Genomic DNA, 27,562 nt, shown 5'->3' on the forward strand with positions numbered 1-27,562 from the left:
TTCATTTGCTTGAACATATTTTGTGTATTTTGGATTAATTTCTTTCTTTACGATAATGAGGGGTGGAACCTTCCTCCTACTCAACACATGGGAAAAGTCCAGTTGGCAAAGTTCATTTGCCTAATTTTTATTGACTTCATAATGAGTTTTGTATAAGCTTAGTTATAATATTTTAACCTTTGTTTGAAATAATATTTTTTCACATTCTCTTGTTGCAAGTAACAATTTGAAAACTAAACAGAAAAAGAAAGCCTCAGTCTACCTTTCTCATATTACTTTAAAAAGAATAAAAATTGTTTAAAAGTGAGAAAACAAAATATTATTTGTTTAGGTAAGTGCAGAGAAGTTATCACAGCCTTCTCAGTCTGGAATGTGCACCCTGGGACTGCAGAAGATTGATGAGGCTGGATTTCCATGGAGAAGGACTGTAGCAAAGTATGACTCCTAGGAGATTTGCATCCAGTAACCTGTATACAAGCCTCTCCCCTGCTGACAACATGCTATGTAATTTTTTCCTTCCTGGGAATGGTGATCAAAGGTGTGGAATTTGCCAATAGACTCCCATCTTGTCCCTCTGTGCTGGAGGCATGGTGAAAAAGTCAGTGTTAAATTTATGCAGTTGGACAAAATAGAGGCAGCAAGTTTTCATTGTGCAAACTGTGGGACTGGGCTTTTGAGGGTGTTTGTGTAGTACAAAGCAAGGGCAGTTCCTGTAGCAGCTTCTGCACAACGTTGCTAATTTACCTTTGCACAATTAATTTGAATTCATAGGAGAGAACAGGACCTTTCAAATTTGATGTCAAAGAGTGATGAAACAATATATTTCAGGTGCCTTTATTAATGTATGAATAATGAGCAGAGCAACTAATTAAATGCTCTTTCCTCTTCTTTCCAGAAAGCAAAGCCCTTTTGAGTAAAGACTGCTACAGGCCTGTTTGCTTTTATCTCTGGTTGATTTACAGTGCGCTTGGCAGGGTAAATGTCCACAAGCTCACTGTTGTTCTTCTGTTTCAGAGTGACTTTTTCAAAAATCAGAGTGAGCAACTTGTGATACTTTTAGTGGCCAGCAGCCATAATTTTTCTATTTAAGGAAAACTAATCTTTCAGTTTTTTAAACAATTTTAAAGGAATGGCACCAAATTTTGCTCATTTTCATATTGATGAAAAGCTTAATGTCAGAGTGATCTGTGTTCTCTCTGTTTCTCAGGAAGTGGGGAGGTATCCCCACCCAACTGTATGCCTGGTAGGAGCAAGAGTTGCACTGCTGCAAATGGAATGAGAATTTGGTTCAGCTTCTACTTTAAATTTAAAATACCAAGTTTTGGTCAGGATTTCATAAGCCCTTTTCATAAATTTGCCAATATCTTTATTTATTCCCCCCCTTTCCCCCAGTGTTTTCCTTTAAATCAAACATTTTAAGAGGATATTTGCTAAAATTTTAATAAATGGCCCAAAATTTTTAAGATAAGACCTAGAATGCTTTGGCTTAAAAAAATGAGCTTGAAAACTAGATATTATGCAATGGTAATTTTTTAAATGCCCCTGGATGTGTTTAAAAGTCATCTAGATGTGGTGCTTGTGCTGGATTCAGGTAGAGTAAGGTTAAAGGTTGGACTGGATGATCTTGAAGGTCTTTTCCAACCTAAGTGATTCTATGATTCTATATTGAGTGTGCTCCCAGCATTGGCTGTATTAATAAAACAGCATAGTCCAATTACAATTTCAGCCCTGGGTCTTCAATTAGGTCTATAATTTGAGATGTTAGGAGGGATTTGGACTAACATATTGTTCTACCAGCAGAGATCCAAATGCAGGATCGATCCCTGGTGCTATACGACCACACCTTTGCTACTCAGAAAAGCAATTTGTCTATTAATTGGTCTTGAAAGAGCAGATCTTGTGCACGGTGCTGTAGAGCTACTTAAAAATAGTACAGGCTTTTCAAAGACAAGTGGGAGAATTGTTAACTTCTCTATCCTCAGTCTTACTTAAGCTCACTTGGCTTTCCTTGTCCTTCCTATTTTACGCTCTTTATAAGTGCTCTCGTGCAGTGGAAGAAGTACATGAAATATTTACAAGCTGAATGAGTGGAAAGGAACCTAGACAGCAAAATAGGAAAATTATGTTTCTGGCATCTATCTCCAACTACAGAAAGTGAATAGAACTAAGGTGTTGGGAAAGAAAATGAATTAATGAATCTACTAATGTATGACTGCAATAACTGAAGTCACAAATAAATATACCTTTCATGAATGATTCAGTGTGTGGAATGAGATGCAGATCAGTTAGCAAGTCCACTTTAACAAGTTTAAAATATTTAATGCATTGGTAATCATCCTCTGTGATGATGACCAGACTGTACTTGAAGCGGTCTCCAAACGGGGGGTATGAAAAGTTCAGTCTCTGCTAATGCTTCATTCCCTGGAAGCATTTTGACTTGGGAGATTGAAACTATCCTTTCTGCTGATGTGTTTAATTTCTAACCATATTGTATTGCAAACACTCCTTTTTAAAGCAACCTATCATGGGACTTTAGGGCTGTCTGCACAAGATAAATGTTATCTCACATATCAAAATGAATTATGATGCCTGTTTTCTTTTCCAACACTATTAGAAAAGTATTGCCATCCTTGGTGTTTCTTAAGCAGAGATGCCTTTAATTTATTATGCTTGAATATAAACATTGTCTGCTCTGTTTTTGCAGCTTAAGGACAGCCATTCTTTTATGCATCTATTGCAAAGGGCAAATAAGAGAGCCAATTACTATCATTAATCTTTTTGCTAGTTCTCAAAGGCTGTGAGATCATAGGCATAATTTCCTACTGTTATCAGTTGCTGTCATTAAGAGTCTTGAACAACGTGCAGAGCTAGGGCAATTGAAAGGTATGAGTGTCATCCAGCCAGAGGGAGGTGGAATCCTTCAGCTGCATTTAGACGTAGCAGAGAGGCACTCTGAGCTTGCTCTTCAGATGGTCTACATAACGCAAGAGAATATGAATAGGGAAGTACCGTCTATATGACAACATGAGATACTCGCCGAATTTAATAATTTAAGCACAGTTGACAGGAAAGCTGGATTGCTTCTTAAAAATTCTTCGGAAGATGAAATGTGTATTAGCAAAAAACTACATATAAATTTGTATGGACATTGTTTTTCTTTATGCATCAACAAATATTTAGTAGGAGTTTTAATGATGATGCCACTTAAAGAAGCATAATCCTCCTTCTTCCAGTTGAGATTACAGTCAGTGAATTGTGCTTTTTTAGGGTGTGGATACAAGAGTTCCCATCAAAGAAGACAGGTTTAGAATCAACCTTCAGAGAAGAACAGAATAATTAGTGCTTCAGTTCAGGAAATCTCTAATAAGGACAGCTTATCAAAGAATCATAGCATGTTAGGGGTTGGAAGAGACCTCTGGAGATCATCAAGTCCAACCCCCCCTTAGGTCAGGTCATGCAGAAGCACATCCAGATAGGTCTTGAAAGTCTGCGTAGAAGGACACTCCACAACCTCTCTGGGCAGCCTGTTCCAGTGCTCCCTAGCCCTTAACCCTTATAAAGAAGTTTCTCCTCCTGTTGAGGTGGAACTTCTGTGTTTTAGTTTGCATCCATTGCCCCTTGTCCTATCACAGGGCATGACTGAAAAGTGATTGGCCCCTCCTTCTTGACACCCACCCTTCAGATATTTGCATATGTTAATAAGATCCCCTCTCAGCCTTTCTTAAAACTAAACAGCCACAGGTGTTTCCTCAGTCTTTCCTCATAAGACAGGTGTTCAGTCCCTTAATCATCCTTGTAGCCTTCTGTTGAACTCCCTCGAGTAGATCCCTGCCCCTCTTGAACTGCAGAGTCCAGAACTGGACACAGTACTCCAGGTGGGGTCTCACTAGGGCAGAGTAGTGGGGGAGGAGAAGGTCCCTCCAGATGCTGGACACACTCTTCTTGATGCACCCCAGGATACCATTGACCCTCATGGCCACATTGTTGTTCCACGGATAACTTGTTGTCTGCCAGGACTCCAAGGTCCTTCTCCACAGGGAGCTGCTTTCAAGCAGGTCATCTCCTAACCTGTACTGGTGCATGTTGTTATTCCTCTCCAGGTGCAGGACTCTACACTTACTCCTGTTGAACCTCATTGGGTTCCTCTTTGTCCTGCTCTCCAGTCTGTCCAAATCTTGCTGAATGGCTGCACAGCCTCCCAGTGAATATGCTTAATAGAAAGATCACACTTCAGTTCCATTGATTTGGATGGGCTTTTGACATGTCTGGGTGCTTTACTGTGCCCAAAAGTGCCGTGGACCTGATTCTTCAGACAATTGCTGCCAGATGTAGAGTTTAAGAATACAGTATAATGCCACCATCACCACTCACAGTACAGTGGGCTTCTTATGATCCAGCAGTGTGCATTCAGTCCTGATGTGAAAGAAATTCTTGTGTCCAAGTAAACATCAAGCACTTGAGTGGGCCTGTTATCTTTAAGTGCAAATAACTTGTAGATTCAGCTGTGTGCTTTGCTGTGCCGAGAAAACACTGAACTCTTTCCCAGCATATCTAGAATCCAGGAGGAGGACAACAGCTTCTTGCTGGGGTTTTGCACACATTTCATTCTGAAGGTGTCTCAGTTGGGTCCATTCAATCACAAGTACAATAATTCAGTAATGCTTCATTTTGTTTTCTTCTGTGTGACCACAGTTTAGAAATTCTTTTTTTCTATGCAGTTGTCTCTTTAACAGAGTTGGAAGTGAGACAGCTGTTAGTTCCTGCTGGGAATCAGGTCTTCGGGGTTTTCTGTCCTACTTGGAAGGAACTGTGATACTCATTTTAAAGAACAATCTTTTCCACAGTGACACCAGTAATGATGCTGAGTCTCTAGTAAAAACTAGCAAAGCCCTGATATTTCCATGGGTAAATGGAAGAATCTGAGCCACTAATGAGGACAGCTTACATATCAGAAATTCAAGCTGTAAAGAGTCCCTAAGATCCGGAGACAAACTCTTTGTAGATTATCACTGAATCTATGGCAAATTACCCAAGCAGAGTCTGCTCCAGCACCTGCAGTAAATCTCGGATCTCTCCCAGTCAGGAATAGTCCTAAGCTTTGTTTTCCATCTCATCTGAAAGAAGGTCTTTGTGAACCAGAGTATGTCGTTATCTCCTTGTACAACTTGAACTACTACTGCATAAAGCATGAGTACATTTTGTAAGTTTTTCTCTGTGCAAGTGGATGCACTGTGAAGTGATGCAAAACCCATCCTTTTGAGAGTGGTAGTAAAGAAAAAAATGTCTCTGCAAGCACTTTCTTTTCTGAGGCAAGTGAGAGCATTTTCTCAGAAAAAGGTTGGGAAGGAGTTGGACCTATTTCTGCTAATACTCAGATGGGTCTGTGTAGAATGCTGATCTCTGAATTTAGCCTGCTATGTCAGCCTTGCTGAGAACAGGCTGTCCTGCAGCCAGGATCCCCAGGATTTCCAGATTCCCTTCTTTGGAGCAGGAAGTCCTAAGGGCTCAGATCTGAAGACAAGCTGTGCTCTCAGCTCTGTGGCAGGTAGCCTGACTGCCTGGCTCAGCGGTGTCAGCAGATTCTCAGCAGCTGTAATGTGGATGAGTAGCTGCACCTCTCATGGCTGCCAAAGACATTCTCTGCCAGCCTGAAGCACTGAGGGAATCCCAGGCATCCTATGCTTTGGAGGGGAGTGTTGTAACAAATATGTCTTGTAGGTTTTGCTCTGAGCAGTATGCTAGTTGTTCAGCTGCCCTGCATTCCATAAGGCTTCCCAGAGAGATCCCAAGAGTCATTGCAGCCAGAAGCTCAATTTTCCATTATAAAAAATTAAACTACTGTGTTGTGGCTTTTCCTCAGTGCAGGGTTGTTTTTTTTTTTAATCTTTCTGCAGCCAAAAATAAATGCTAACCTTATCTCCTCTCATCTGCATTGGACTGAAACATGAGAAGCTAGCCATAGCCTAATATTAACTATTATTTAGAGCTGGCTGTAGTAAAGCTATAAGACACCATGAGGCACATATTTACATGGACAAGTAAGAACTCTGTGGTAAATGCTCAACTGCCAGGGGCTGGATAAGATAATTTAGCACGTTCAAATTCTCCAGTGGAGTTAAAGCTGGAGAGGATTACTACTGTCTAGTGAATTATCAGTCTGTTTTGTTGTTGCAGGTTGGTATTTTTTGGCAAAATGCAACTTCGTACTGAATTGTCACCTTCCTAATTATTCTGGAGGAGCTGAAGGGTCCATGGCACACAATATAACCTCTCTCAAGTGTCAGGCAGAAGGTGGTGCTTGTAGATTATTATACCTCTTCACTCTGTGCTCTGATGTGCAGGATTGGGTCCACTGGGAGAAGCAGATAAACTGGTTGCTGTAGAATACAGTGCAGTAAATTTGAAAAGTTCAATTGTTGTTCATTTTAAATTCAAACATACTTTTTAGTCATAATTGGAAAAAAGGATGACTTTTCTTTCCTGTGTCATACTAACAAGTGTTGTTTCTCCTCACACACCTTTAAGGAGTTGCGCAATGTACTTGCACATCCATCCATGTGCTCATTTGAATAAAACAAATTTAAAATTTGCTTCCTTTATAAAGGAAAATCATTTGAAGAAGTTTTGTGAATTTAAAATCAAGTGCCAGTATTGAGGTTTTTGTTGTTGTTGTTATTTTGTCTTTGATTAAATATCATCCTTGCAAAAGAAAGGTAGGATTTTCTTAGGAGGCATTACTGATTTCCACTAAGAACTCAAACTATACCTGAATTCTCATTTGTTGGTTTTATTTTTTATTTTTAGAATATTTCATCCTTTTACTACAAATACTTCAACAATTTTGAATATCAAACTTGTGACAAAACTCTTGTTTGATTCAGGGAAACTGCTATGAGATAGATTCTTTTTTTCTGTCTTTCTGTCTTTGTCTGTCTGTCCTTGTCTGTCTGTCTTTGTCTGTCTGTCTTTGTCTGTCTGTCTTTGTCTGTCTGTCTTTGTCTGTCTGTCTTTGTCTGTCTGTCTTTGTCTGTCTGTCTTTGTCTGTCTGTCTTTCTGTCTGTCTTTCTGTCTGTCTTTCTGTCTGTCTTTCTGTCTGTCTTTCTGTCTGTCTTTCTGTCTGTCTTTCTGTCTGTCTGTCTGTCTGTCTGTCTTTCTGTCTGTCTGTCTGTCTTTCTGTCTTTCTGTCTGTCTGTCTGTCTATCTTTCTGTCTGTCTGTCTTTCTGTCTGTCTTTCTGTCTGTCTTTCTGTCTGTCTTTCTGTCTGTCTTTCTGTCTGTCTTTCTGTCTGTCTGTCTGTCTGTCTGTCTTTCTGTCTGTCTGTCTGTCTGTCTGTCTGTCTGTCTTTCTGTCTGTCTGTCTGTCTGTCTGTCTTTCCCCCCATATTAAGTTGACCTTGTGGTTTGAGATATTGAACAGAAAACATCTTGATAATTCAGGATTAGCCCTCTGTCTGTCCATCTTCCTGAGAAGATACCCTAGATTTATCGGGGGTTTTTTAGGTAGTGGAGATAATTTAATAAATATTCTCCTCATAAGAATAAAGGATAGCTGATTGCATGCTTTTTCCAAGAAGATGACAAAGTCATTTACTAGCAACTGAAATATAGAATTCCTAATCCCAGGGGGGAAATTAAAAATATAATCTTATACTTTTTTTTTTTTTTTTGGAAAGCTATTGGGCTTTGAAATCAGTGCTTCCTAAAAGCACTGACTTTTCAAAAGTAATGAACTGTTCACTCAACTAATCTTTTTAGGACTCAGGAGATAACAATGGGAGGATGATGTTAGAAATAACCAAAGATACTAGCATTAAAATATAAAAAAATGATTGAAAACCAGTACTAGGCTTTCTTTCTCAGAAATAAGACCAGCATAATTTCTTATTATTCATAGGCATTATGGAACTCTTATTCTCTACACAGGTCCATCACTATCAATACGCAATATTTCAGGTCTTGAATTGTTGTATTATTGAGAAGACATATCTTTTGCTGGTGTAAACTGGTGGACCTCAGCTGTGGTAAATGGTGAAATGTTAATTTATGTTACTTAAGGAAATGGAAGAGTGGTTTAATTCTTTCAAAGGGTGGAGATTTGCATTGGTCCCATTTTCCCACTCCCAGTCTGCTTGTCACTGCTAAATTGCTGGCTTCATTTCAGTCATTCTGAATTGTCAGTGAACAAAAGCATTTAGAGCCACAGCCGCTGGCTGACTATTCCTAAGCAAACCATCCTTGTGAAACTCAAGACAGCTGTCCTTTTTTATTCACTTTTGGATTTACACAGTTATTTACATATTCATGCAAGGATAATATCTCATTCTTCCTTAAACATGGTGTTGTGATCCATGATTAGAACAACCACACAGTCCTGATTCCTGCTGCTGCTTCTGGCCCTCACTGAGCTTCTAGAGGTTGCAAACAGCGATCTTGTTTGCTTTAGAAGGCTGTCTTCTGACAAAGAATTAGTTGTCTTTCTTTAGATGTCTGGCTAACAACAGGTAACTTTTGCAGAGCTGGAGAGAACTGGGAGCAGGGGCAATAGGAGGAGAAAAAAAAGCCTTTTCTTCCCCATGGTGGACAAAAGTTTTTTTCTGTTTCCCAGACAGATATTCCAGATATGCGTTTTGCTATTGGGAAAACATGTGTGAGTCCCTCTTAGGGGCATTAAACAGCAACGTTGTTTGGACATTCATGTTACCGTATTTGGGCTTCTTTTGGTATTTGTACCCTGACAGGTGTTAAGATAGGACAGACATCCTTCAAACGAGTACTTTTCCAATGTGTTATAAAACTATTTACAGTAGGGAAGTGTTGATCAATTATTATATACTTTTATTAAATTATTATAGATTTTTGATAGTTCAACGCCTTTCAGCCTATAAAGAGGATGAATTATGCAAACACATACATTATGTGAGTTTTCATTTAAGTAGTATCTTCCAACACTGAACAGAAAGAACCTATGTGTAAAAAGATTAGGTATGCAAGTTACTTTTTGCAGGATCATGAGAAACATCATGAAAGCTCAGTTTGGCATCTCCTGAAACCACAGACTGAATTTAGAGAATAATAAAGTCAGTTTTTTAACCTCATTTTTAAAAATCTCTACACTCATATTTGTAGTACTTTATTTTAACAGAACAATGATTGTTTTGGTAATTCTGCAAATCCTGCTGTGCTGAAAGCTTGTTTTTTTAATTTAGAAAATGTCCATCCACAAAGTTCACAGTGCAGAAACATAATGTAATAAAAGGAAGCTAAATATGCCTGATTCCCCTTTGAGAGCAGGAGCAATCCCATCTGAAGATAATTTTCAGACTTTATATCCTACTGTATCAGAGAATCACAGAATCTTAGGGTTTGGAAGGGACCTCAAAAGATCATCCAGTCCAACTCCCCTGCCAGAGCAGGGTCAGCTAGAGCACATCACACAGGAACATGTCCAGGTGAGTTTTGAATGTCTCCAGCAAAGGAGACTCCACAGCCTCTCTGGGCAGCCTGTTCCAGTGCTCTGTCGCTCTCACAGTAAATAAGTTTTTTCTGATGTTTACATGGAACCTCCTGTGTTCCAGTTTGCATTCATTGCCCCTTGTCCTATCACTGGACATCACTGAAAAGCCTGGCTCCATCCTCCTGACACTTGCCCTTAACATATTTGTAAACATTGATGAGGTTGCCCCTAAGTATTTTAAGAAGAAAGCCATTACCCATATGAAGTCTGTAGTTAAACATTTGCTCCAATAATTCACCTCAGCTGATGATAGAATGTGTTGGTGCATTTGAGAAAATTGTTTTCCAGTTTAAAGCAATCATGGGATTTTAGTTACTTTTGTTTTCCTGTGCTCAACCATTGCTGGTACCATTGCAATGAAACATTAAAATCCCACCGAAAGGGACAAAGTTAGGAAAATAGAAAGATATTAAGAAATTCCACTTCTGACCTTTAATAAATGAACATTATGTAAGGAAGACAGAAAGATTGTCCCCCAAACCTCCTAATGTAAAAAGCAGAGTTTCACCAGATTTTATTGAACAGGATGCCAGTTTCTTCACCCTAGAAATATGATAGGATTAACATTTTGCAGCAACTCAGAATTTTCTCTGCACTTTCCCTTACATACAGTTTATATTAGGTGACTAGGTTAATAATTCAGAGTGTTTTTTACTCAGTGACTTATAACAAAGTTCTTATCCATATGTTCGTTACCCAAAAGGGTATAATGCTGGTTCAATTAGAAATCGAAATAAAAACCTGCTCTTATTAATAATTCAAATTATTTCAGGAATATGAATGACGCTTCATGAAATTCATTTTTTGGTGGCTTTTTTGGGTTCAGTGAACAATGAATTAAATCTTCTTTCCTACCTAAGGAAATTGGTAAAATTTATCAGAAAACAGATATGGATTCTGATTCCTGCACTAATCAAACTGATGGTATGTGGAAGGCCAGCTGTAGAGGCACGATTTCCATCTTTCTTAAGATCTTCTTGGAAGGGAACTTCTTTGTATGTTATTTTTAGCTACATTTTGCAAAGTGACTGGTGTGTACTAAAGGATCTGGCTTTTTTTCCAGAATGTAATGATCTTGATATTTGGAAAACATTATTCTCTGTGTTGTTTATGATGACATGGGGTAATAGTTGCTAAACTGAGAATACCGGTAAATCACTTACTGAATTCTACAAATTCTGTGGATGATGTGGATACTGCTTGTGTGACAGTCATATCTCAAATTGGAGTATGTGTGGACTTAAAATGAGCACTTCTTAGGGATTTTAGGATAGCACAGGATTTGGTGCTACATGATAAACTGTGTTTTTCATATAGATTCCAGGACTTAGATCATTATGTGTTCCTTATTCCAGTGATACCTGTGCCTCTCAAAAATGCCTCTCTTAAGAATTCTTAGGAGGTAGGAGACTTCTAGTAGCCTGTTATGATAGGTGGGAAACCCAGAGTTTTAGAAGAGAGGGTGATTTGTCTGAGGCAAGGCAGCTACTTTGTGGGAGGAAGCAACGGAAGAAATGTGCTAACTTTTGGCACATTGTTCCTCTGTAGTCACCTCTGTTTCACTTCAATTTGCCTAGAGAAGAGAAGAAGAGGAAAGACAAAAAGGTGAAGAACAAATAAGGCAGCAGGAAGAAATCCGAGCAAAGGAGTTGTATTTGAGCCTCAAGCAAGCACAGCAGCATAATCAACACAGTGATGATGACCAGGAATGGGAAGAACAGTGTGAGTAAAATTACCTTCACAGGATTAATGTATTTCTAAAAGCAAATAAAAGGAGACTTGTACAATGTCGAAAGATGCTGCTGAAAATCTCTTCTACCTAGAGCAATGCAAGATGCTGGATTATTTTGCAGAAAATTACCAGCTTGACCTTACAAACAGAAGTTACCGTGAGTTTACCAATTTCACATTTCTTTCTGAATAAGAATCTGTATCAGTGCCTTATAGAAAATTTTTTGTGTACAGTGACTGAGGTAATTATTTTTTGTCTAATGTATTAGTCAGTTTTGGCTAGTAATAATTCTGGACACAGTTATATCAACAGCTTGTCCTCAGCTATCTCTGAGGAGGTAAAATCTGTCTTCATCTGTATTTTAATTACTTCCATATGGTGATGGGGTGAAGCTATAATATCAGCACTGAAACTCACTTAATTTCAACAGTTACAGTAAATAATACTTAAATTGTTGTCCTAAAAAAAATTCCTTATGATAATGATCTTGCTCTATGGAGGTGATTTTCCTTTTTAGTCACCCTGAAATTCCTTATTAATATCATTATTTGGATTAATTAAAAAATAATTCAGTAGTTTTTAAAAGCCTATAAGGCACAGAACACATGTTACTATATATATGTATGCATACATACTGTAGGTGAGTAAAGGTCCATGTTATGAGTTAATAAGACTTAATAGGTTATTGTCAATAGAATGTACATCTGCTGCACCTGTAATCTATTGTATAGTTGGCTTTAGAAGTAGGAAATTTGTTTGCAATAGGAATTGTGCATTTTTGTTGGGGAAGAATATTTTTTTATTTACCATATCTGTGCTAATTAGATTATTCTGCAGAAAAAGGAATTGTAATGGCTGGGAAGCTTTAGTCCATATGGGGTTATTGTATTATATATAACAAAAAAGATTAAGCAACTAATACTAAATATGGAGTTTTAGGGAGCTGATAGTTTGTTTTGCATGAAATATCTCATGAAGTAGGAAAAAAAAAAAAAAAGCAGCCCATAGTGTTACTTGTTTCCTGACAAAAGTAAAGGAAATGTATCAAAATATGCAATGAGATTATTTTATGGTTTTGGTCATCAGTTCAGGAGTTCCTGGAGACTGATTACTGGGGTCTTGTTACCTGGAATTAATGAGATAGTGAATCATTCTGTACAACCAGTGCAATTTTCCAAGCTCATAGCAGGTTGTGCTCATTTTTGATCAATAAAACCTCTGTATGTTATGCTGCCAATAAAGAGAAAGTAATGATTTCCTGGAGAATTATCTAAATCCAGGTGTACATGTTTAGTAGAAAAGGAAAACTAGCTTGCTTTATTTTGCGTGTTTAAGAGCAAAACGAGTTGGGATAAAATTGGCCCTGTAGTCTTGTAGAAAATGAGGTGTCATTAATTGGCATTAGCTGGCAACCTAGCAGAGAGGATGGTATTATGTACTTTGAAATTTCTTTGATGAGATATAAGAAAAGAAAATATATTTGCAACCATGTTTTTTAAAAAATAATAATCCTATCTTTGCACTGAAATTGTCACTAAAAGAAAATACTATAAACATTAAAAGCATGAAAGTGGTAACTGAGGTTTTTAATTTTTTCAATTTTCTCAAGGAATGCTGGTTGTACAGAGACAGATATCAGGAGTGCAATTGAGGGATTATGGAAGAAGGCAGAGAGGAAAGGAACAAGCTTTGATAAGTGCTGAGCATAGTGTAATGGCTTTCTTGGTCTGTCAAACACTTTTGACTGCTGATGGATATAATTTACCACCAGTATTTTTTCTTGTGTAAACTTCGGAGTATTCTGTATGCTCTGAATGAATTCTGTCACCTGTGGTCTGTGTACCTCATTACCCACAGACCTGTCTGCCTGTGGCCAAAAGGGTGACCAACTGCAGCTCATGTATTTTTGTATTGGTAACCAGCCTGGTCACTGATAATGGTGCTGCCATGGCAAAACAAAAGCTCAGCACCTTCTAGCTGGTGGCACCACAGCTGGGTTTTGCAGCCTACTATAAATTCTGTGCTGCCAGATTTTATGCTGTTACCAGTAATTGATTTAGCATTAAACTAGATGCAGTACATCTACTACAGTAGATCACATCCTTATTTATCCTCTTAGGCTTATTTTAATGTCTCAATTTATCCCAGTTGGTTTGAGGGCTTAGAATTGTGTTCCATTAGCAAAGGGGTGTGACAAGTTAAGATGTGAAGATGCAGTGTTTAGTGCCTTAACTGAAACCAGTTCCTGTCTGGTTTAGACTATGTCATCAGACTTTGCATTGAGCTTCTTGAGGAATGTTAACATCTTCCGTTTCCTTAACTTTGCTGCAGGAGCCATAACCTCCAGCAGACAGGCATTAACAAGTATTTGGAAAAAGGAACATCTGAAATTCCTGTGGAATGAACTATTACCATAGGTTCACCAGAATTTTCAGTTTCAAGTTTTTTTTTTCTTTCCATTGGTAATCCTTAAATTTTGTCTTCAAATATTCCTTTGGGACACTGAGAGGAAATTTGGTCAAATTAGGCAAAACTATCCACCTGTCATCTACTCTAAGCAACTAAGCAATAAATAAATGCAGGAGTGCATAAAATAATTGCAAGCAGGTGTCATATTAACACCTCTTGTCTCCACGCCCCTGCGATGGAATTCACATTGCCCATTAAGAACAAGGCCAGGCTTCTCTGTTCTTACCTCCTCCAAGTCAGCCTTTCATATTCCACAGTGCTGGGGGGTCAGTACTGAAGACACACAGCAGTGCTAGAGAAGCTATTGTGGAGAGCAAATGTAGTAATGATATTGATGGCACTACTAATTTATTTAGTAGATAGAATTTAGAATGTGATTCATCTCTCCTCATTACATTATCCCTCAGCTGTTTATTGCCAAGGCAATAAGCAAAGTGGTGTGAATATTTCCGTTGTTTGGCTCAGTTTGCTTCTGCTGTTTGCCTGGTTGTGCTAAATAATAATAAAAGTCCATAGAACAACATTAATTGAAATGCAATATTTTAGTGCTTTTTAATATACTAAATGACAAATGTAAAATAACTTGAGGAATTGGTGCTAAAAGGGAAAAATGATATTGTAAGAGCAATTGTACACTTCGATTTCATATAATGGATATATGTTGGGATATTTTAGTAGGCAGTTGTGAGTTAATATGTGAAGCAAGTAGATTGGCTGGCAACGAGAAGATGAATAGTCTACTGCTCAAAGCTCTAATTCTTTGAAGCAGAAATGAGCACTGCAGCTAAGCTTGGATAGAGGAGAGTATACATTCTGATTATTTTTTGACCTTTCTACAGGCTCCTCCATTTTGTAGGTTTCTAGAGTATTCAATAAACAATACCCTATATCAAAATTTCTAAGTGTGACCTTCTACTCTCTGTGAGAGTAGATGATGATTCTGGAAAGCATAATAGGAAAAATGGTAGCATAAATATTCATCTGATTCAATATTGCAAAAGACATTCTGATAGTATACTTGCAAACCCCTGCAAACTGCATCAAGCAATGAAGTGTTCAGATACCAGCTGTACTCACCTCCAGACAAAAAATTATCCCAGTAAAAATGTAAATAGAGTTGAGTGACTTGATCTATTCTTATGCATTTCCTGAAGCAACCACTTTAGGTCTCTGTTGGAAGCAGCATACCAGGCTGACTCATAATAGCTTCTTTTCTATTTTATATTTTTATGTTCTTCTTCTACAAACTATGTCTATGAATTTATTTTTGTCTGAATTTTAAATGAATTTATGTCTATTTGGTACTTCCACAGAAGTTCAAGTGAGCGATTTACTAGCAGGAACGTTTGATAAAATGAATATCAAAGTGAGTGGTCCCCAGTTCAGCTGTGCATTAACTAACCAAGTGCTCAACCTGAAGTGTGTGCTTAGTGAACCTCAGTAGGTCTTGGAGTGCATTGTTGAATAGGGATGGGTTTATTCACATGCTTTCAGATAAGATTACTGAGCCATATTGCAAAGTATCTGTTGGAAGCTATTTTCCAATTAGGAAAGGGGAAAACACTGTGATTTGTATGTGCACTCAGCAAATATGAAGATTGAATTTTATCTATTAAGTAGTCATTTTAATTTGCTCATAAATGAGCTTCCAAGAATTATTAACAAGGGTAAAGCTGAAACAAAATAATTTAAAAATGAGAATGGATTTTAATAGTCCTTTTTTTCCAAAGCACAAAATAGATTATTCACATTTGAGAGTTCCGAGTCTTTCATAAATCATGTGGTCAAGTTCAGCTGCAGCACTACATGAATTAATCCTCATCTGTATCAAAACATTTTGTATTAGAACTTTTGCCAGGACTGCTCATAGAGATTTTTCAAGTGCAAATATAAAAAGAAATCTTACATGTTCTCTTGAAAGCCAACTTAGATTAGCATAGAGGAATAACAGATGAAACTGTTGAAGAAAAACAAGGCAAACTCAAATTGGGACCTATAGGTTCATAAGAGCTATTGCATACACAAGCTTTGTGGCTTCTTCTATGCTGTTAGAGTATGTTCACTGAAGGTCATGTAGGCATGTCCAAGCTTGCTTTAAACTATTAATTTCTAGCAATGTTAACAGTATAATCATGACAGCAGAGTCTTCAGTCTGGATATTTTTACCAGTTTTCCAGGGCTGGGTAACCCATTTTTGGCTTGCTCTGTTGCAGCTACAATTACATTGGCACCTAAAGTATATGAACAGCTCAGACATTTCTGCACAAGCTACGGTGCTAGCAGGGCAGAAATGTGCCTAATTTTACTAGTGCTGAAGGAGGATGTACTTGTTGTTAGTATCATCAACACCTGCAGAGAAAGCTGCTAGTGGAGATAGAGTGACAGGACCTGGCTGTACTGCAGATTTTCTGTAGCTTGAGTAATCAAATTCCTCATTTCCCACTCTTGTCAGTCCTGACATTATTCCATAATATAAAAGGAAGAGGAGTAACATAAAAATTATTTGTAGTAATTCTTGATGCTGGATATATGGACCTATGGTACTGATTCAGAGATTTTAAGGATGAAAGACATCATTCAGATAGCTAATCTCCCTGCTGAAAATATTGACTGTGGAATTGAATGCTTTGCACAGGGGTCATGTCTGAAGTATATTTACTGTAAAAAACAGCCGGTCAACAAAAGTAGTCTGCTCCTACTTAAGATAATACTAGAAGTCCTGACTACATTTGCTTGCTTATTGTGAGAAGGGCTAGGACATGATCTTAGGGTATTTGTGCTAGACTTGATCCAGGCATGCTGTTCTTATTTCTAGTGAGATGGTTCAGAGTCGAAGAGAGAAATATGAATATTCACTATATGCTATTGTAAGAAAAACATGCTATGGAAATATGTCCAGATTTATCTTCAGACTGTGTATCTGTCTTTCTCAAGATAGATACATTTGTGGGAGCTGTTGGCATGGGAATGATGGTTCATGTGGCATATGTAATCTTTTCTGGAATGTAGCGGAAAACTTGTTTTGTAGATTCCTGACCACAATGGCTGAATGAATTTTTATTCACAATACTATTTCCGGTCACCCAAGCCAGTTACTGATGCCAGTGACTTTGATTATTTACCTGACATAAAGTTTCTTGACCAGTCATACTGTTTTAAAAGAAACTTGGGATAACATAGCATCACAGATCCACAGTAGAAGCTGTACTAGACCACTCCTAAACGTAGAAGAATGCAAGGAAAGAGAGAGAGAGGTTTCTGGGAATAACTAAGGAATGGGATAGAGAGATAATTATGACTCCAGTAAAAAGAAAATTAAGAGGCCCCGTGTGTCTGTATGGTCAATGATACAATTCTTCAGATACTTCAGTTAGGAAATGTTAATAAAAATTCTTTACTATGTGAGAGATGCCTATATATGTGTGTGTGTGTACATATAGATAATATATATAATTATACGCGTGGGTTTAGGTACCTATGGCATACAGCCTTCCCTATCCCAGCATATCAACAGACACATTTACATGTTTTGGTATATACATATATGTAAACACATATACATATATAATTATAGATAGAGAAGGCTGCATGTTGTGCATACTTTCAAAGAAAGTTTTCTGACTATTGATGTTTGACAGTTGCAAACTATGCTACCTCTTCCTATTGTTTTGTGATAAGAATATTAACATTTTATATTTTTGGGAAAATGTAGTCCAGGTCATAAGCTTCTGATGGTATAGATTTATTACCCAGCAAAAAGACAGTAGGAATGTCTGTTTAAAAGAGTGGGGTATGAAGATACCTTGCCTTTTTCATTACCAGCCAAGTGGAGAAGAATCCCGGAAAGCTCCAGGCATCTGCCCTTGATTTGTGTATTGTGATTGTGGCAAAAAATGACTGGTTTCAAAAAATGTCTTATGAAGCTACTTTTCACTCCTTGTCTTTGCTGTCTCTCATGTTGTTGCAAACAAAATCCACAGTTAAAGGAGCCATTACTGACTGACTTTAAAAAGGATGAATCCCAGAAATTTTTTTGCTAATATACTTGAGCCATTAAGTGACATATTTAGATGACATTATCCTTCAAAATACTGACCTGTAAGAAAATAATAAAACCTGTTACTCATGGTTTTTGTGCTGTTGAGTTATTTGTTACTGGGTTAAGCTGAAACGACAGGGTATGTAGCTAACTGAATGGAAATCCTGCCAGTTGTACCCGTGTGTATCATCTGTGAGTCATTTATTATGGTATCTTGATGAGCTTTTAGTCCTGTATATCTTTCTACGTATGATAATATTACATAACTCTAAGCTTAAAAGTCTTTTCTCTTTCCCTCATTTGTCCAGAGGGTTTTATTTAGTTTCATTTTTCTTTGAGTGTTTTTATTTCTTGATTCCATTAAACCTTTTCATAATTTGGACAAATCCATTTATACTTCTGCTTGCTTTGAATCAGGAGTGTAAACCAGATGCATGTGAACAGCCTAATGAAATGCAGCCGTCTGGTATTATATCATGCATTCCTAGTCACAGATACAATCACAGTAGAGTAAGAAGTAGTGTGCACACATTATGAATTAGATACAATCTAAGCCAGGATAGTCATGGCAGGATTGATAATTGCTTCTGGAGGCAATAGTCTGCTTCTTTAATGTTTGCTTTACTGGATGTTAAAGGACTGTTTTGCACTGGAATAATTTGCCTGCCTGAAGTTATTTGTGTCTCAAAAAAAAAATCATCAAAATAGGGCTTGAGGCACCAGAAAAGAGCTGATAGATGATGAATATTTACAGTACAATTCTTGGTGCATTTAAGTTACGCCACCTTGAAGACAGGATTGTTAGTACATTAGTTTTAAAATTAAGAAGCTTTAGAGAAAGATGCCTGACCTGCAATAGCCAGAGAAGCAATTTTATTTCAGATTATGGAAATATGTAACTCCCTGGTCAGTGCCACTGATAGGTGTGCATTAAATCTTCCAGGAGAGATTCTGGATCTTTACATGCTATTTCAGAGACTCAAGTGTGATACAACCCCATCCATAGAATCAGTGTGCCCTTTCCAATGACTATTAATTTCTCCATTTTTACTGAAACCGTTTTTAGACTGCCATTGTCAATATGGAAACTTCTGTGACTTTTAAGTATTGTAACGGTGAGAACATAAGTCTTTCAGAAAGGAAGCAACATTAACAACAAAAAGTTCAACCTACATGCAACCTACCCTCACCTCCTGCAATTCTAGTTATGTGTATAGTCACAAAGAATTCTGTTAAACACAATTTGAAGCAGTAGTTAACATTCTTTCTTGAAACATACAACTTGGTGCACTGCCAGTGGAAAAGATGTCCAGAAGCAGAATTTCTCTTATTACAGCCAAAGCAAGTGTCAGATGTAATCACATATAGAAGCCCAGTTATTGCCAGAAGTGATCAGATCATTGATAGGTGAAGCCTGGCCTGCTGCTTCTGGGTCTGGGCCTGTATTGGAAGCATCACGGAAGTCATCCAGTTGGCTGTCTCTTTGATAGGGTGTAGTAATTTGAATGTTCTTAAAAAATAGGTCAAATAAGGAATAAAGATAGTAAGGTGTTATCTAAGGAAAGGGGTGAACAGTTGGTTGTATTTCTAAAATCTCTTCTCCCCCCCTTCCCATTCATTCCACCCAGTGCGCCGCTCCAAAGCTGCGGACGAGGAAAGGAGCCACAAAGCACGCAGGGCCCGGGATGAGTATCGACGGCAGTCCTTGCGTGCCATCCAGAAGGGAAAAGTGGCTGGCCTGAGTAATTTGTTCCAGGGGACAAGCCTGAGTAATGATCAGGAGATAAAACTGAACAACAATAGTGCAAGTCCTTTGCTGTCTGTCTCTGCAGCATCCAGGTAGGTTTGTAGAGGAGTGACTTTGAAACAGTTTCCTGTTGAATTGCTCCCTCTCCAATCCCCACTGTTTCAACAAGCTCTTCAGGTCATGAAAATTCTGAGTCTTGTTCTTTCATTATAACCGGAAAAAGAATGCTTTAAACAATTGAAAACTTAGTGTAAACTAAATGCCATTTATTTTTCAGACAGATTTCTTAGAGTTCACACAGTGAGAGATGAGTCCTTCAAAAGTCGGTATTAGATTAGTATGCGGGCTGTGATATGGAGAATTCAAATGAACAAATTCTTAGCCAAATCTTAAGACACAAGCCTAAAACTACTTGCTGCTTAAGAATTCTCTGAAACATTTTAGAGAGCTGTCACACTTCCAGGTGTCAGGGGTTTTAAGTTTTTGGGTTTTTTTCAGGTAAAATCAAGTGTCTTTGGTGTTTATTAATCTTTCACCTGACTATTTAGGGAGTGCTATGAATTGCAGAATAGGAAAAAAATCCAAACTAGCATATGGGTGCTAGGAAGCTGACTAGTCACTCTACTCTTTTCAGGTTATTTCTTATGTCATTGACTTGGCTTCATGAGGTGATAAAGGCAATGTGAGCACTGGTAGGATGGAAGTATGAAATGCTAAAAAAAAAAATAATATTAAAAAAATGCCAATATCCAATAATCAAGCTCAGAAAGGAAAGAGTCCCATTACATTATTTTTCTTTACCAGTCAGTGTTGCACCAGAGAATCAGTTCTTAATTGTTTGGAACTCTCTTCTGCTTTGACAAGATCTTTGCTCTGCTGAGACACAGAAACTCCCCCGTTACAGCAGCCAAACTCCCAGTTTGAGGAGGAATTGGAATTTTACTCTAGGAGAGTAGTAGAATTTTTAAAGTTACCGTCAAATCAATTGTCAAAATAATTATTTCATTATTTTTCCAAACTACTTAAAGTCGTCTTCAAATTGAAGTGATAAAAACACTAGTAAGTGGCAGAATTTGAAAAACTTTGTCCTAAAGTTCTGAGGGGAGGTTATCTACTACAGAATTTGGTAGTGCTAGATGTGATCCTTTTCAAAAAGGGCCTAGAAAAAAGCAAAAAAAAAAAAATCAAAAAAGAGATTAATATTTCTATTGTCCCTTGCTTTCATACGCTGCTAATTCTCTGTCTGACTCTCTCCTGTAATTACTTGCCTTTCAATGCAGTAACATTTGGGAGCGTCCTGCTAGACCCTTTTCCCGAGATGTCATCATTCGCTGGTTCAAAGAAGAGCAGATCCCTCGACGTGCTGGGTTTGAGAGGAACACCAACAGGATTGCTCAATGGTTTCATGGTAATGCATTGAGCTTTCATTTCTTGTGTAGTAGAGCTGTAATCATACGCTCAGGAAATAAATCTTGCCAGTTTTCCCCTCAAAAAGGAACATCTACTGACATCGTGCAGCCTAGTGCCTGTTAAAACAAGATTTTTGCATCATTCCCATGATTTGCTTATGATTTTTCTGGTTTATTTTTTCCTGATGAAGTAAACTAATTTGTTACTCAAACCACCAAAGGTATTGTCAGGAACATTTTGGCCAAAATATACTTGCTGTAAAACAGCAAGATAACAGGAGGAACAAGGCAAAGATACAGGGTAAGGAGGACTCCAGAATAAACTGGGAAATACTGTAGTGGTGTGGGATGGCTGACATTCAAGTTTTTGCCTAACCTGATTTGCAAGAAGGACCTGAACTCGTATCTGTTTAATCTCTGTTGTACTTTCTAAACTGGAATAGCATTTTTTCTTTCTCACTTTACTTTGCAAACAAAAATTATTGAAAGATCTTGATTTTTCTCAAAAAGACTTGGGGGTGAAGGATTGTAGGCAGTTTTCATGGAATGGGAAAAACAATTCCTGTTCAGATCTTTAATTTGCTGTTATATCTGCTGGAGTTTCTAGCATCTCTGAGGCTTGCTCTGTATAGCATTTCCTCTGCAGCTGAATATTTGTCCTCAGGTAAAACATCTTATTTTTGTAGGTATAAGCAATGGTATTTATATTTGGTATTTATATTTGGACCCACTTTTTCCCTACTCTTCCTGTTCTCATTGATGTATTTGAAGAAGCTTTTACTCTCTTTCACCTCCCTAGCCAGACTAAGTTCCAAGAGAGCCTTGGCCTTTCTTGTTGAGTCTCTACATACTCTGGCAGCATTTCTAAAATCTTCCCAATTGACCAGACCCTTTTTCTATGTACTGTAAATTTCCCTCTTCCATTTGAGTTTTTCCAGGAGCTCCTTGCTTATCCATGCAGAACTTCTGTCTCCTCTACTTGATTTTTTTTTTTTTTTCCAAGGGAATACATTTGTCTTGAGCTTGAAGGCAGTACTGTTTGTCTATTGACCAGCTCTCTTGTTAAAGGTACAAACTGTAATGTTCAGCTGAATTTTTGATGTAAATTCTTTTATTTTTGCTGTTTGAGTAATAGATCCCAGCCAAAAACTAGATTATTTATCCCTTCTATATAAAAAGATTTTTAAATTTGTAAAGAAAAAATATTATTTAAAAAAATCTGTTTTAAAATATTATTTATAACTTATCCTTTTTTTTAAGTGTCTTGTGCTCACTTAGCAGCCACAGTGCAATGACACTCAGTTCTCAAGCTGCTAAAATAAAGGAGAATCAGAGCAAGCAATTTAGGTGTTACTGGAGACTATCTTGGGATGTAAGGTAATTGGTGTCTATATCTTTTGTACAAACCTAGCTGTATCTTTTGTATTATTTAATAGTTGCCTTAGGTTTGAGTGAAAAGAATTATGCCTTCATTATTTTTTTTACTATGACATTTGTTTAAATTTAGTTTACTTCAAATTTTTATCATCCTCATAATCAGGAAGTTAATAATTGTATTCTGATTTCTTCCCTGCTAATTGATGAACATGGGCAGATGGATCTAACGAGGGCCAGGTTTTTGTGACTTGACTGCTGCAGGTATATAGTCAGATTGACACAGGCTGATAGTTATTGCCATCTGGTAGATTTTGTGTAAAACAAGTAGTGCCACAGTTATTTATTATTAATCATCATTCCTAATCTGTGTGGATTTCTCAAAAAACATTGTTAGGAATGAGTGTTACCTTTGCTGGGAGTCTTGGCAGGAAGAACAGATATGGAAGAAGTTTGGGCATAAAATTAGGCTTTCATCACATAACCTTAGAAAACGGGTGGTGACTGTGAGCCTGAGAGGGGAGTCATGTGCTGCTGTCACCCCTATTGTCCCTGTTCTCTGGTTAGTTTCCAGGGCTGCTTAGTCCTGTGCTTTTCGTCACTGCTGAATTCAGACACAGAGATGGATGATATTAATATCACAGTGGTTACTGGGGATGAATGAGAGCCCTCTGTTTTATTTTATGAAAGGGTTGCTAAATACTCAATGGGAATTTTTCCAGTCTGGCTGGATAATCTGTCTCTAGCATTTGAAGGACTGATGATAGGCTCTGGTTTTGCACCATGGCCTTTAAATAGTAGTAATACTGTAATTGTACCTTACTTTGAAATAATTATGAAGCAGTAATATTTATAATCTGCACACACAGGTTTTATTGGAGCGCTATAGACACATCAGTTTGTCCTTGCAGTTTTATATATAATCTCTATATGGGTGGGTTTACACATAGTTATTAGAGGCATGATCATCTGTTTACTTATTGTGACATGGAACACTATTTCTTATATTTCCATAACATATTCCTATCAAACATCTATCTTTTCCAAAGATAGTACAGTATTTGGAGTTAAGTGTTTAGATCCTGTGGTAGATTCTGGTGCACGATTGTGGATGTCTCAAGTCAAGTCAGACTCATAAGAGAAAACCCAAATACTTCATCAGCTCTAATTCAGTACTCAGCTTTTTCCTTAAGAAATGAGAGGTATTTTGCTGTTTTCTGAGAGGTAAGAGGTTCCCTGATACTAAGTCATCCCACTTAGGTCATAATGATTGTTTCAGTCTGTTAGTTCTTTTGAAGGCTTTGGAATTGTTTTTCTAGTGCCATTACAGTTTCAAAGTGTCTACACAGACAGGTTATTAGCAAACAAAATAAATATTTTAGACTCATGGCTCCCCTTGGAAGGGAGCAAAGTATCAAAATGAAGTAATGTGAGCTGTAACATGCTGCAAGGAGAAAGGAAGCAGAAAAGAGCAGCAGGGAAATAGTAGAATGAGGCAATTGAATAATTAATGTAAATAGGCTAATTGCTTATGTGAAATGAGCTTTCTTGCTCTTTTACAATACGTCATCCTTCTTGACTGCTTTTTAAGTGGAAGCTATATTCTAAATATTAGGCATGTTCTAAAGATAGAAGGCAGCAACTTTTCTAAACAGATACTGTAGACACTAAAAATGAGAGATGATAAAGAGCATGTGACCACAAAGGGGAAACAAGTTTGCTGAAGTGTTAGTGGTTTCATGAATACAAACAAGTCAGGTGCATTGCCCATACAGTGCACTGCTAGTCAGATTTTAAATAAATTAATAAATAAAATCCTTTCCAGTTCAAGTTTGTGTCAGACAATTCTTTTTATTTGTGAAGAATATGCACCAGCATTTTCAGAGTTTACTTCCAGGTGAATTTAATATTCTCTTAATGAAATTTTGCTGTTGAAAATCAAATTCCTTTACATTCTAACGACTTTTTGCCCTCTTTATATAATAAAACACTTTAAGATTTTCTTCTCCATTTGTTACAGTTAAAGCATAATATAGTGAGCAATTATGATCTCATTTAGTAACCCATTATGGCAGCTTAATGTATTTACCCATAATTTTACGTTACAGTTCTGTGTTCTGTCTCCTAATTAAACTGGACTGTGTGTGAGTACCTTTCTCTGTTACTGCAGCTCCTTCAGTCAGGCTTTCTTTGTCACATAACACAGAACTGAAAGGAGATGTGATCCTGAATGGAAAGCCCTGCTGTTAGTGTTTGGAAATGAATAATCATGTTTTAAAAACAAATTATATAAGAGTATGATTAAGAAATCATATTTAAAGACTTAAAACTGACCCATTTTTAAAGAAAATAAGGAAAGTTAGATTTAAGTAAAAAGCCCTGACATCTACAAAGTCTGATATGCTAAGAGTACAAGAAATTATGGCTGTTTACGGTGACCAAAGTGAACTCAGAAGGCCTTGTTCATCTGTCCAGCAACCTGAATGTGAGCTATGATTCCTTTTATATATTGTAGTGTGTTTCCTACATGCTAGATCATAGTGTCTTATTTCAGTGCCAGTTGCCTATGTGTTAACTGGTTAGTTAGCTTATCCATGCAGAAGGTGCACTTAGTTGTCAGTTGCTACCACCACAAGATGTTCATCTCATACCATGTATCTTTAAATGCTGTATCTGGATGTTTCTTGATCACCCCTCTAGCATACCACAGGTGTCCTTTTTAGTCTTGGATGAATTGCTGATATTCTGCTTACTCTTAGTCCAAATATAACTGTTTATCAGCAGTGCTTCCAACTCTTGTTCCTTTGCCTGCACACTTACAATTATGCACTTTCTCTTTTACAAGTTTCCATATATTTTTTACAGTTTATGTTAGACTAAGTTATATTTATTATTTTATATGCAGCATTTTATGTTTAAAGCACAGAAAATATTTGCAGATGCAAGATCAGAAAATGTTACTGGTTTCCCAGCAGCACCTTACTGGTCCTTCTGTCTTGCTACACCAAGTATTGAAACTGCAGTCCTATTGATCCAGCCTCAAGGCAAAAGATTACAAGTTACTAATTCAACAGCTCCTTTGAAATAATGCTGTTTTCCTGCTAAGCAAACTAAGCTCTCTCAAGCAGGTGATCAGCAGGTATGGTGTGTAGTCATGCAGGGGGAAAAAGCACATGGTTGTGCAAAATTATGTTGCTGGTTTAGCTTAACTCAAGTTCACCCAATTAGAAACAGATTGTGATACTTAAACTGTGTTCACCACACAAGATAGTAGGAGATGATACAAAAACAAAGGGAAGAGATTTCTGTGACTCCATAGGCAGCAAACCTGTATGTGCAGCTTCACTATGTGTGATGCTAGCATGGACACAAGGTGAGCCGCAGTGTTGGAAACATAAATTTGCCCTTCTCCTCCAACAGTTAAGGGAATGCCAACTGCCTTTCTGCCCCCTTGGATTTCAGAAAGGTCAGTTCCTTCTTCTCCTGGCCTTTCACTGAATGGGACAGTCAAGTCACACACTTATCTTTTTCAGAGGCAGAATTTCAAAAGAGCTATGCAGGTTAGTACACTGAATAGAATGGGCTCTAACTGGATCATCTGCTACCTCTGTCTCCAAGATTAGCATCTGTAATATAATGCACAGTGGTTCTTAATCAATGATAGGGAGGACTCAGATCTAAAGGATATATAATTCTATGAAATATTCTGCCACTGCTGTTAGCACTCATTCCTGCAATTAAACACAGCGTGGATCTTTCATGAGTGCATGTGGCTATTGTACATTCATTCCAGTATGTTTGATTAAAAGAATCTTTGGTACTTGAAGTGAGCTGCAAACATTTATAGCTATTTCAATGCAACATACAAGACAGTAATAGTTGATTTAATAGAATCACAGAATGCCAGGTTGAAATGGACCTCCAAGTATCATCTGGTCCAACCTTTCTAGGTAATACTGCAGTTTATATGAGTTGGCTCAGCACCCTGTCAAGCTGAGACCTAAAGCTGTCCAACGTGGGGGAATCTACCACTTCCCTTGGGAGACTATTCCAATGTTTGATTGTCCTCATGGTGAAAAATGTACCTCTTGTGTCCAATCGGAATCTCCTCAGGAGCAACTCGTGCCCATTACCCACACCTTGTCTTTTCCTGTGAGTCCTTGTAAACAGGGAGTCTGCATCTTCTTGGCAGCCACCCTTTAAGTACTGGAACATGGTAATAAGGTCTCCCCAGAGCCTTCTCTTGTCAAGGCTGAACAAACCCAGTTGTCTCAGCCTCTCCTCACATGGAAGGCCCTCCAGTCCTCTGATTCTCCTTGTGGCCCTTCTCTGGACCCTCTCCAGCCTGTCCGCATCCTTTTTGCAGAGCAGGGACCAAAACTGAACACAATACTCCAGGCATGGTCTGACAAGCTGGAGAGCGGCTTTGCAATGACAGCCGCAGCTCTCTCAGCACCCGAGGGTGGGTGGCATCCGGGCCCATCGATTTGTACAGGTCAAGTTCCTGTAACAGCTGACACACCAACTCTTCCTTCACTAACGGCAGGTCCGTGTCTGCATCAACCTGGACTTTGTTCCTGTGTCCTGGGACCCAACAGCACTGGTAAGGACAGAGGTGAAGAAGGTGTTGAAACCTCTGCCTTTTCAGCACTGTTGGTGACCAGCTCACCTCTCCTGTCTAATAGTGGGCCAGTCTTACTCTTCTGTTTCTGCTTGTTGTTAATGTACCTGAAGAACCCTTTCTTGAAGTTTTTGGCGTCTCTGGCCAATGTCAGCTCAAGCTGAGCTTTTGCTTTCCTACCTGCATCTCTGCATGCCCTGGCAGTGCCCTTGTAATTTCCAACTGGTAAGATTCCACTTTTCCACCTCTGGTACATTTCCCTTTTGGTTCTGAGCAGACCCAGAAGCTCACAGTTAAGCCAAGGGAGTGTCTTACTCTGCCCACTTCCCTTGCCTTTAGAGGGGATGAACCAGTTTTGCATATCTAGAAGAGACTTCTTGAAAAACTCCCAGCACTTGCTAGGTCCTTTGTCGTGGGACAGAGCTCCCTCTCCTATTTGTTGGTTAATAATACTGCTGTTTACAGGTTGGGGACAGAAGCTTTGAGAGCTAAGATGGTGGTAACAACAAATGATTCTGCACACTTGCTGTCTGTGTCCAGATCCTCTTACAGTTTAAATCGGAATAATTTCACTGATTAAATTTAGCATAAATGAAAGACTTGTAATTCCAGACTTTGTATTAGAAATTAAGTAAAAAAATATGTTTGCTTCTGTTTG

General features: G+C 38.0%; 1 protein-coding gene across 9 annotated transcripts in view; it reads left to right on the forward strand.

The window, feature by feature from the left end:
- SH2D4B (SH2 domain containing 4B) overlaps window positions 1-27,562 on the forward strand; it is a 66,845-nt gene that overhangs the window by 21,330 nt on the left and 17,953 nt on the right. For all 9 annotated transcript variants that reach the window (XM_051619296.1, XM_051619297.1, XM_051619298.1 and 6 more), the window contains 3 exons: window positions 11,091-11,235; window positions 19,382-19,592; window positions 20,781-20,908. In XM_051619296.1, the coding sequence (XP_051475256.1) occupies window positions 11,091-11,235; window positions 19,382-19,592; window positions 20,781-20,908 (484 nt within the window). The remainder of the gene's footprint in view (window positions 1-11,090; window positions 11,236-19,381; window positions 19,593-20,780; window positions 20,909-27,562) is intronic.

This window comes from Apus apus, chromosome 4 (assembly GCF_020740795.1).
Source record: "Apus apus isolate bApuApu2 chromosome 4, bApuApu2.pri.cur, whole genome shotgun sequence".
Lineage (NCBI taxonomy): Eukaryota > Metazoa > Chordata > Aves > Apodiformes > Apodidae > Apus > Apus apus.